At 48.6% G+C, this 11,927-nt stretch overlaps 1 protein-coding gene across 1 annotated transcript; it reads right to left on the bottom strand.

The window, feature by feature from the left end:
- Nucleotides 1-220: 220 nt before the first annotated feature.
- MUC17 (mucin 17, cell surface associated) lies at nucleotides 221-10,012 on the bottom strand. Its single transcript, XM_057315124.1, has 11 exons — nucleotides 9,997-10,012; nucleotides 8,937-9,122; nucleotides 8,305-8,435; nucleotides 7,880-7,938; nucleotides 5,556-5,707; nucleotides 5,079-5,147; nucleotides 4,823-4,985; nucleotides 3,691-3,852; nucleotides 3,413-3,510; nucleotides 2,379-2,458; nucleotides 221-651 (listed from the first exon to the last, which is right to left on the bottom strand). The coding sequence occupies exons 1-11, from the start codon at nucleotides 10,010-10,012 to the stop codon at nucleotides 610-612; spliced, it is 1,158 nt and encodes a 385-aa protein (XP_057171107.1). The 3' UTR covers nucleotides 221-609.
- Nucleotides 10,013-11,927: the final 1,915 nt, after the last annotated feature.

Here is an 11,927-nt window from a genome sequence, read left to right on the forward strand (position 1 = left end):
GGTGAGAGAGATTGGCAGGCGAGAAACAGGAGCCAGTATAGGGTATCGGATGAAGAAAGGACTGGGAACCATGAAAAATTTAATGAATTTGCTTTTATTGTTTTTAGTTATTAGAAATATATATTATTATATAGACCAGTAAAAAATCAGAACTGGTAGATAAATATTAGAACTTTAAAAAAACTTATAATCCTATATACTGAAAGAAAATGCTGAATGGTTCAAAACATGTTTTTCATGAAAAGGAAGTACAATAAACCTTACACGAGGTTTTGTGTAAGGTAAAGTTCAGTCCTATGTTTAAGTGATGGCCTCTGTTAACGGGTCATTCGGATGCTGTCCTTGGTGCTGAAGCAAGGCAGACAGGAGGAAGAACTTCCCTGTATGAACTGGAGTGCCTCGCCTGAGATCATAACAAGCCCATCGGAGTTTCCATAGTGTTTCTCTTTGAGAGTTTCCCAGCACTGTACTCTCCCCCCTCTTCCTCCTTGGTACAGGTTTTGTTTTTCATCAGGTTCCATGAATGCTCTCGATGGGGAAAGTTCCACCAGGCTTAGCCAAAGCAAGCTCTCCTCACTCCCAGACCCCACAGCTTCTTGTGAAACTGCCTTAAATCGATGTCATCATCACCTCGGGCCTCTGAATTTTGATCTGGAAAGAGAGATAGAACCAGGTGAGGGCTAGGTTTATAAGGAACCTGGGATTTGGAAACAGAAGAGTCTTGGGACTGGGGAAGTGCTCAGCTTAGAACTTACCTTATAACCTAGAGTCTAGTACAAACCAACTGTCTCCCCCACTTACCCCCAACTTAGGTAGTTTTAAGGCATTCTAGCTAGGGAATTTATCTTTGCCCCAAGGCCTTCCCTAGGGAGTACAGAGCCTGAAGCCAATCACCCTTCTTCGAAAGTGTGAATACTTTGAGAGCATTTCTTCTGCCCTGGAACACCCAACCAGTTGAAATAAAATTAAGGTGGCGCCTGGGTGGCTCAGTCATTAAGCGTCTGCCTTCGGCTCAGGGCGTGACTCCTGCGTTCTGGGATCGAGCCCCACATCAGGCTCCTCCGCTGGGAGCCTGCTTCTTCCTCTCCCACTCCCCCTACTTGTGTTCCCTCTATCGCTGGCTGTCTCTCTCTCTCTGTCAAATATATAAATAAGATCTTAAAAATAAAATTAAGGTGGCAATCAATGAGTGGTCACCTCTTGCCAAGTGACCAATCTTGGCCTCACTCATAGTGGGACATCCTGACATGATGTACCTCCCGAGGTGATGCAGTAGCATTACCCATGACATATGCCTAACGAAATGTCTAAGCTGGGTCTAATCGAACCTCTAGGCCTAACTTTCAATTTGTAGGAAGTACAGAGGATTGAGGGACAAGATAAGGGACACCATGAAGAAGTAATTCAATACATTCAAAATGTGGGAAATGGGGCGCCTGGGTGGCACAGCGGTTAAGCGTCTGCCTTCGGCTCAGGGCGTGATCCCGGCGATCTGGGATCGAGCCCCACATCAGGCTCTTCTGCTATGAGCCTGCTTCTTCCTCTCCCACTCCCCCTGCTTGTGTTCCCTCTCTCGCTGGCTGTCTCTATCTCTGTCGAATAAATAAATAAAATCTTTAAAAAAAATGTGGGACATTTCTTAAGACAATCATCCTAGACTCTTTAAAAATCAATATATTTAAAAAGTAGGAGTCAGTTCTAGATTAAAAAGACCGACATGAGGCAAAAGTCAGTGAGTGAAATTTGTTCATATTTGAAAAAACAAGTCATAAGAGAGGTTCTTGGGTTTATTGGGAAAATAGATATTGGATGATATTGTGAAATTATCAACTTATTGGGAATGCTAATGGTATTTGGGGGTGTGTGTGTGTACTAAAGTGTTTTATCACTTTTATCATTTTATCAAATGTCATAATGTTTGCAACTGACTTCCAAATGGTCCAGCAGAATTCGATGAGTGTGTGTATTGTACATACTATGCCATATAATGAACGTGTAGCAACTTGTTAAAGATTGTTGATCTAGGTGGGGTATTTAGTGCACTACTATTTTGACTTTTATGTGGGTTTGAAAATTGAAACAACTAAATAAACTAAATAAAGTGGCCATTAAGGGCATACTTAAAGTGAAAAGAAATCTCTGAACCTAGAGCCCCAGGGATCTAGGGAAGGTAGGTTCCACCCTGCTGCTTAGCTCCTTCTCCCCCACCTGCTGCCACCCCAAGTTATTGTTCATTTCCCAGCAGTGTAGACCTAGAGGTCACCTGGACTAACAAACCATAAACATGACTTCGCTTTCCTGAAGATCTCACTGTAGTAGGAGAGGCTAGGGGGTCTCAGGGCAGGGGGAGGTGAGCACTTCATCCATGTCTTTCTTACCTGTGTTTCTGAGTCTATGTGGTCCAGGGAGGGCTGGAAGTTACTATAAACGGAGTCCAAGTGGATGGAGTCATCTCGATCTGGAAGGGAAGAAAGCCCCATGGAGGCAGCTGGTTAGGAAGACAAGCTCCCATCTCTCCCCCTAATCCCACCTTCTGCAGGGCTAGTGTTTCTCCTTTTTGTCATTTTCCATACTTTTGCCTTCATCCGTGCTCTGCCTTTCATTCACAGGAAATAGCTAGATTTTTAAAAATTCCCTCTTTTAGGGGCGCCTGGGTGGCACAGCGATTAAGCGTCTGCCTTTGGCTCAGGGCGTGATCCCGGCGTTCTGGGATCGAGCCCCACATTGGGCTCCTCTGCTATGAGCCTGCTTCTTCCTCTCCCACTCCCCCTGCTTGTGTTCCCTCTCTCGCTGGCTGTCTCTAGCTCTGTCAAATAAATAAAATCTAAAAAAAAAAAATTCCCTCTTTTAGCTGAGTGTTTAATCCACTTCTATTTGTTGTTGTTCACATGGTAGATTATTTTCTACCATCTTATTTTGTGCTCCCTATTTGTCATCCCTTTCCTTATCATCCGCTCCCCCTTTCTTGCTTTTTTGCGGATTGACTAAAATGGTTTCCTCGTTCCATTTTCCCCTTCTTTGGAATGTAGAGGCTCGATTTGTAGAAATTTTACCACATACATTTAACCTGACAAAATCTGCAGTTAATCTCTTGACTGAGCTATAAATCACCTATCAGTGAGCTCACCCACTCCTAGGTGGTTATCCGTGTCCACACGGGCAGGTTTGTGTTCTGGAGAAATCTAGACCATCAAGTAACTCGTGCCCTCTAATGGGCTAGTTATGCTGTGCCCATGCTTATACCTCATCCAGGATCTTGCAGGAGCCAGAGGTGGAAATAGGGGTACAGATGTGGAACCTAATGTTTTAGAGATGAAAATACTGTTCTTTGCTCCTTTAAGTCCTCCCATGTACCTCCCATGTGTGTCTCCACACTTTGAGACATTTTGAGTGCACCGAGGACTTCCAATACCTTCATGGATGTCAAAGCCAATGTTTCGGAAGGTTCCAGGTGTTGGCCCTCCATCTTCTTCATGCCACTTGTACAACTGAGACACTCTAGACTTTTGCCTATTGACAAAAACACCAGAGAGATTCCATTATGAGCAGGGAACTAGGATTTGGGGACTGGTTATGTCCCTCCTTTCAGCTCCCCCACTGTCCACCCTGAAGATGAATGACTGAAGGCAGAGGGGTCAGAAAAGGAGGAGGAGCTGGAGGCAAATGGAAGAGGTGGCAGCAGTGACTCACCTTTTCAACTCTCTCCTGGAACGGAGCATGAATATCAAGAGAACAACAAGGACGAGTAGCACTATGGCACCAGCTGCCCCCACAAGCCCGTACACCAGGCTCTTCTTGGTGCTGAACTCACAGGTTTCCCCGCTGTACCACTCAGTGTCTGTGGTCAGGCAGCTGAGACAGACAGAGGAGGCAGATGGAGAGAGGGAGCGTTCTGAGTCAGGGGCAGCCAACACCCACAGCCTCCCTGCCTCAGATCCAGCCCTGACCCCATGGGTGCTTAATGAGGAGAGGGTGAGGACGACTTTGCTGGGGTGCAGAATGAGGAGCCCTGAGGGGATGGGCAGAGGTAAAGTCCAACTTCCATGGCATGGGCCTAAGAAAGACCCAATACTCAGCCCAGTAATTTTAGGTTTTGCAGCCCAGGATCTAGAGCGGTTAGCCCACCTCTGGCGCTGCCCTGGGCTGTACCCAGGAACTTGAGACCCCAATAGCAAACTTTTTATCCATGCACTAACCATCACGTTCTCAGCCTCTCCCTTTCCATCAGGAAAAGCAAATCCCCATCCCGGATCCCCAGCACACACTCTGCCTCTGAAGCTCCCTCCCCTCCCTGTAGACACCCTTTCTAAGCCCTGTTCCTCTCCTCCCCACACCAGCCTGCAAAATCCTTGTTCAGGAAAGCTTCCCAGAACCAGAACATCTACTCAGGCCTTTGCATATGTGTGACACCTTCCCCCTGGTCTCTCTTTGGTTTCGTTTCAGTAGAGAAAGCCTGTGACTTGGGCTTTTACAGGCTTTCCACCCTCCCACCTTCTCATTTCACCAGTATGGTCTCCCCCTGGCAGCAAGGCTCTACCCTCATCATCTGACTAGGAGTTTCCTGAAGCTGGGGCTTTCCTTCCACTTCTTCAGAGCTTGGCACAGCCTTTAGCCTCAACTGCACAAACCCCAGGGAGGGGAGGGGAGCTACTGAGGCCTGTTCCGGACCTGGCCTTGGGGCTCTGGCTACACATGTCCTTTGTGGCTGGCTGCATTCAAGAGAGGCCAGGACCTACTCCATGACTTGGCCTTTAGGCAGAGTCTTGAAGAGTGCGGTCCCCGGTGGGGAGGAAGGACAGCCAGGCTGGGGCGGGACACTCACTAGCACCGAGGGCCACTGAGGTCTAGCTGGCACTTCCCGAAGTTGCAGTTCAGGGAGCTGTTGAAGTCTGGCGTGCAGCGGTTGATGCAGTTTGGTTTCTCTTCCTTGTACTCCACGAAGAAGTAGGCAGCGTAAACTTTCCCAGCCCTCTCCTGGCATTCCTCTGTGGGGTGTGGAGGAGTTGCAGTGACCAGGCAGCCAGGCACCTTGTCTGCCTCCCCCTGCCCTCCCCGGAGCCCTCCCCCCAGTCACCTACTTTCAGGATCATATTCGGTAACTGTAACGTTTTGCACCTTGGTGGCAGTCGTGTTGTAACACAGTACAGCTGTGAAAGGAGACACATAGAGCCCCTTAAAACAGATTCCTTTGGTAGGGGGTGGGGGAGTGGGGGTTGGGCCTGTGATGAGGGGTGGTGGGAAACCCAGCCCTGCAGTTGGGGAATGCCAGCCTCATGCCCAGCTCTCCAGAACAAAGACCCTCCAAGTCCCCTGTGCCTTCCCCGTATCTTCTTCTCCCGTAAGCACTTTTGTCAAGATTTCCACACTATTCATTACATTCAGACGAATCTGTCCTGCATAACCAGCCATGCTTAGTCTCACTTTCCCGCAGAGGTCCCGGAGGATTTAGCCTGCGTGTAAGCCTGCTTTTCCCTCCTCCCCCACCACAGGGATGACAAAGCTTAAAGGTTCCTTGAGGACCCCTTCCAGCCCCTCCCAGAGGCCTAGAAATTTACTTGGGCAGGTGTTATTTCTGCTTATTTGCTCCTTGGTTACATTCTGGATTTTTTCCGTCACCTCCTGGGTGGCCTTAACGAGAACATCCTTGTACTCTGGGGTGTACTTGGTCTCCAGGAGGACTTCATGTTCTACCACAATGCTGCCAGCACTGAGGAGAGAAAAAGATGTCCGTGAGCATCCTCCCAGGTCGTAATAGGTGTTCACGTCCCCAGCCCCCTTTCCCAGGCAGGATATGCCCTCTTTGCCCCCATGGAAAGGCAGAGCTGGGGGAGGATGGCTGGAATAATGACCTTGTGTTCCCTGGGTGAAGGCTTATTCCAGGCAGAGTGCTAAGCACTTCCCCATAGGACTCATACCACGACTTGCACCTAAGAGGACTGTCTGTCTCAAAGGTCAGGTTCTAGACATCCCTGTGTGGAAGTCTCAGGTACTCAAGGGCAAAGATGGAGAGAGAGATGGGACCGTGGAAGATCATCCTCAAGGTGTGATTAAATGCCTTCCAGCAGGAGACTGGGCAGCTGCTGGCAAGATGTCCTTAAGAGGTAGGAGGACACCAGGGACTCTCACAGCATTCACGAATTGCTAGGTGGAGGGCTGTAGAAGGTCTGTGAGCCTCTTAAGAGTATGCACAGATTTGAAGCTCAACACATACACCTCTGTCAATGCTAAAACGAATCTCTGACACCTAAAGGGTTAAAATTCTAGCCGAAAGTCTCTTCCTACTCTCTGCTTAGGAGCTAGGAGAAGCCAGCAAGAATGTAAAAATGCCTGGTCCACAGAGCCTGTCTTCCGTCTCTTGCCTGAGAGATAGAGACACGTAGAGAAGAAGGGTGACGTCTATACCCACAGACTGCCCCATCCCCAGGAGCAAAAGAGAGTCCTATGGGGTCAGCACATGCCAAACCTGGAGAGGAAGTTTTAGGGCCAGAAAGAAAAATGGTTTTGTCTTTCAGGAGAGCTGAGCTGCTGCAGAGCTCACAGGGAGCACCTACTGAGCTCACAGACCACAGGGAGGGGAGGGGTGTGACAAGCCCACCTGGTCCCACCTGGGGTGTCCTCTCTTGTTTGAGAGAGAAGGTTTGGGTTGGGCACAATTAAGAGAGGAAGACAAACAGAGGCTGGCAGACACATTTTCCCCCCTGTGATTTTTGTGCAGCTTTCTTCCTACTGGTTGTAAGTTCCTCTTGAAAATTATCATGACTCTATAAACCATGGGAAAGATAGCTCCCTCATGACCCAGGGGAAGCTGGGCAACTCCTGTAAACCTCATTGCCCAGCACCATTCTAAGGGTTTCAGAAAGTTGAGGCTGATAACGGGGCCGAGATTCTGTGGGGACAGAATCCTGTGAGAGGTGAGTGGGAGTGAATACTGGCCAACTGTGGACTTGGACACCTTTTCCCTGGGGTTCCCTCCCAAGCTAAGTTATTTGGCTTCATCTCTGAAGACAAGTGGGGTGTCCATCACACAAGCTGTAACCTGCAGTGTTCTCGTGTGTCAGTGTCCCCAGCATAAGAGGACTTCTGTGTGAATCTCGCTCTCCCACTCCATAAATGACCCCTCAGGCAACTCAGTGCCTGTCTCTAGGTCTGTTTCTTCATCTGTGCAATGGGAACAGGCCTGCCAGCCTCACTCACAGGGTGCTTATGAGCCTCCAAATTGGAAAATACATGTGAAACCATAATTGTTGGAGGGTGTTATAGGCTGAATTGTGTTCCCCCAAAATTCATGTGTTGAAGCCCTAACCCCCAGTACCTCAGAATGCATCTGTATTTGGGGATAGGGCCTTTATAGATGCAATTAAGTTAAAATGAGCCTGCTGAGGTGGGTCCTAATCCAATCTGAGTGCTGTCCTTAGAAGAAGAGGACATTTGGGGGGCACCTGGCTGGCTCAGTTGGAAAAGCATGTGACTCTTGACCTCGGGGTCCTGAGTTCAAGCCCCGTGTTGAGTGTAGAGATTGCTACAAAAAAAATAAATAAGAACTTAAAAAAAAAAAAAAAGAAGAGGAAATTCAGTCACATAAAGACACACCAGGAATGTGTTGAACAGAACAAAACTGTGTGAGGACCCAGTCAGGCGGTTGTCTACAAGCCAAAGAGAGACTCAGAAGAAACCCAACCCACTGAACACCTTGGTCTTGGACTTCCAGCCTCCAGAACCGTGAGAAATAAATTTCTGTTGCTTGAGCTGCCCAGTCTGGGGTATTTTGTTAGGAGAGCCCTAACCAACTAACAGAGGGGCAGAGTTACAGTGGTCTTTATAATTATGACTATTTGCTTCCACTCCAAAGACTTTCTTCCCAGGAGCCCCAGATACTCACGACAGCCTTGTGATGTTGACCCCTTGATACTCAGGGATTCCGGAATAAACCTTATCCATCTGAAAGGCAAGGAGATCACCGTGTCATGCCAGAGGTCCCAACTTGGAGCCTGCTGGAACTTGGGAAGGCAGAGTGTGGACCTGCTGCATTCCCCATTCTCTGTCAGGAGCCGGCAGCGGCACACTGTCCCGATGGAGTGGTCCCTGCTCAGACACCAGTCCTGCCCCTGGGGCCCACCACTACCCTTTCATGGAACCTTGCTTTGTCTTTCCACAAGCTCTCTGGCAAGACCTGAGGCAAGGAGTGAACTGAGAAACTCCCAACCCTCTAACAGGAGAACAGCCCTCAGCTGCTTTCTTCACCTCCAGAGACTGCTCCCTAGGGAGAGCTGAGCGGCGCACGGGGCCTTGCGTTCCCAGGCTCACCTCGTCTGTGAATGTCTTATTGAAGCTCTGGAATTGTGCAGAACTCCGGTCTTCTAGCTCTTCCGTGTACTCCATACTGGTCACTGTCACGGTCATTTCCATCTGGGCAGAGACAGTCTCCGGTGGAGGCTCTGAGGGGGTCAGACAGAAACACCACTTACTGAGGACAGAGCCCTCCCCCCTGCCGCCCCCAAGTTCCCTCCCGAGGAGACCCACACCTCCAGCTATTCTTCCCTGGGCAGGGGAGTGGCCTGGCTCCACCACCCACTACCCCCACTCAGGTCTCACCAGAGTGCCCCTGGAGGGTGGGGAGTACTCTGCCCTCCTCAGGCTTTGGGACTGAGCCCTGGGGATCTCAGGTTTTACATTCTCTTAGAGAATTCCACACACTTTTTGTATTCTCCTCCATCACACATTCATTTACCTTTAGTGTATTTTATGGTAAAATTCTGTGCCAAATTTGTGTTTTGTTCCAAACTATACCTTCTTGCCTTATTCATTTTTTAATGTTTCACCTTTCTTACCATTGAGTAAAATGGTTGCCCCCAGAAGAGGCCATATTCCTGGGCATGCAGAGGGGCAGGAATGGAGGCCCAGGGTTGGGGAGAGCAGGGCCGTGCGGTCTCACTCACCTATCTCAATGCTCGGGACCACATCCTCGCACTTCGGCCCCTGGTAGAGGCTGGGGCACACACACTTGATCCCATCCCAGAAGCCTTCATTCTTGCAGAACAGGTTGTTCTGGCAGTGGTCTCCTTTGTAGCCGCTGGGGCAAAAACAGACCTGCCCGTTCCATGTCCCTCCATTTAAGCAGTTCACTGAAAAGGACAAGGCCCCTCTTACCCACACATATTTGCATAACGCTTTACAGCGTGCACCACATTTTCACAGGCACCATCTAATTTGATACTCTCATGAGACCCTGGGGTGGGCAGGACAGTTAGTGTCATCCCCACTTTACAGATGGGACAAGTGAGGTGGAGAGAGGCTAACAGACCTGCCCAAGGGTCCGTGTGGAGGCCAGACTTGACTTGGTCTTGGAGTATTCTAGTATGATTTACTTTAGCTTGAAAAGAAAGGAATGAGAAACCTAGTGTTGTCAGGAGTGAGGGACAACACAGTCAAGGCCGAAGTAGAGAAAAGAGGAAACAGAAACTAGGAGTACCCAGAGGAACGTGACCAATCTAGATTCCAGCAAGCCTGCGAATGAGTATGTCATTGTCTCTCCATCACCTGCTTCAGAAGAGCTCATACTGGAAATAGTTGCCGTTGTGACTATCCGTGATTCGTGAGGAGCATAACCTCCCTCAACCTGCCTGGAAGAGTGAGAGCTCTGTTCCCTTTGGCTCTTTCTTTCTTTCTTTCTTTCCTTTTTTTAAAGTTTTTTTTTTTTAATTTGCCAAACAGAGCACAAGCAAGGGAGTGGCAGGCAGAGGGAGAAGCACATTTCTCACTGAACAAGAAGTCTGACATGGGACTCGATCCCAGGACTCTGGGATCATGAGCTGAGCCAAAGGCAGATGCTTAGCTGATTGAGCCACCCAGGTGCCCCCGCTTTGGCTTTTTTTGAAAAGAGCTGTACCTGCACAGACTAGTATTCCGGGTATGTTTTATCTAGGGAGGCACACGAGATACGCACATACTCTAAGAAGACTTGCCCCACCTCTGTCTCCTGGTCTACCCCTGTCCTACCAGATTCGGAGTGCATGGGCCACACCCACGGCCATCACATCACACAGCCTCTGGTTACAGGCGTTTGGTCTAAGACACTCAGGAAGAATGAAAGAGTTCAGTCAAGAATGGCATCCTGGGCACAATAAAGATCCATAAATCCTCAGTCAGCCTCTCTCTCTCTCGTTCTCTCTCTCGTATGTTACTGAAGATGTCCAGACCTGTTCTAAGTGCTGAGCACAAGCTTGTGCGTAGCAGCAAAAGGACCTACTGGGGTGTGTGACTTGTTGTCCAAGGGTCTATAGGGAAAGCCAACCTCCAGGGAAGAAGAGGAAGATGAAAGGAGACCATCTGCCTTCAGAGAGGTGATCGACACCAGCTGTGGGCCTGGTGGTCATGCATTCACTGTAAGTCACCCGTGGGACATCCTGGGGACACAAGGTCCAGACTTCCCCTCTGAAGATGCTCAGCACCTCTGAGAACCAGAGAGCTCAACAAGACAATGCCACATTGGAGAGAAACCAAAGAACACAGCCACATAAAATAAAGGCCAGGCAAAGAGCTCGCCAGAGGAAGAATTCACAAAGCACTGAGAAAATGCAGTAGCCAAATGCTGAAGAACTTCCCTTCATCTTCCTCAGTTCAAGACAGGATTGGTCTGCGCCCCAGGCAAACACAGATCTTATGTCTCTGGGCATATCTATTGTTCCTCTAAACTAGCAAATGTCTTCAAGTATTTTAACTACTATGGTTTTCTTAATGTATGATAAATATCCTCTCTCGCTCTGATAATAAGTGTCACAAGTATAACAGTGTATTGTGTAATATATATTGTATATTCTATATTACATAATGACAGTATATTATAACGGTAGGTATGGAGTGGAGCAGGTCTCATCCTACCCAGAGCAAAGAGAGATGAGTGGAAACTATAGACACAGAGAAGACAGGAAGGCATAAGGATACGGAAACATTCAAAGGCATAGCGGCTGAGCTCAGACCTAATAAAAGTGAATCTTCTTTGGCTTCTGTGCTGGATGTGCAGAAAATTTAAAAAATATATAAGTGAACCGTAGCAGAGAGCTACTTGCCAAAGGCATATGTGAGTACTATTGGCAACACCTGCTTCCAAAAACAAACAAACAAACAACAACAAAAACAAAACCCTTTGCATTTAATCATGAGCAAAATCAAAGAGAAAAACCACTAAAAAGATATGAAATCCAAATGAAAGATACGAAGTTCTGGAATTACAGGATATAAGACACAGTGGGACAGAGTCTCGCAGATACAAAAGGAAAAATGGAGTCTGCAGACACTTTGCTGGGGATTGAAAGGGTCCAGGCAAAGAGAGGCAAAGCGTGCTGTATGACAGAGTGGATCTAGCTGAAGACAGCGGGCACACCGAGAGGTCAGAGACAGGGTGACAACACTGATGACATTTGATCTCAGGGGAAACAAGAACAAAAGAAGAGTATGAAGGGTAAAAGCTTAAAAAGACCATAGTGGGAGAGAGAAATATGAAGCTTCAAAAGGCAAATTCAAGAAATTGCTTACGCGGTGTGGTTGCTGGAGCAGTAGATGGAGGGATTGGGGTGCTGCTTATAACAGTCGTAGACTGAGTGGTGACAATCGGGACTGTGGTAGACGTGGTCATCTGTGTCGTAGGTGTGGAGCTGGAGGTCGAAGTGGACAGAGTCGTGGTGGTAACAACCACAGGAGTCACAGATGAGAGGGTGGCAGAAGTTGTTGGAGAACTGGACGGGACAGGAGTGGAAACAGATGAGGAAGAGGAGGAGGACTGCATCGAGGAGCTGGTGGCCACGGAAGTGGGAGAGGCCGATGATGCTGGGGAGGTTGCTGGGGAGGACTGCGACGAGGGACTGGTAGCGGCCGAGGTTGGAGAAGCCGAGGATGCTGGGGATGTCACTGGGGAGGACTGCACCGTTGGG

Source organism: Ursus arctos, unplaced genomic scaffold (assembly GCF_023065955.2).
Source record: "Ursus arctos isolate Adak ecotype North America unplaced genomic scaffold, UrsArc2.0 scaffold_2, whole genome shotgun sequence".
Classification (NCBI taxonomy): Eukaryota; Metazoa; Chordata; class Mammalia; order Carnivora; family Ursidae; genus Ursus; species Ursus arctos.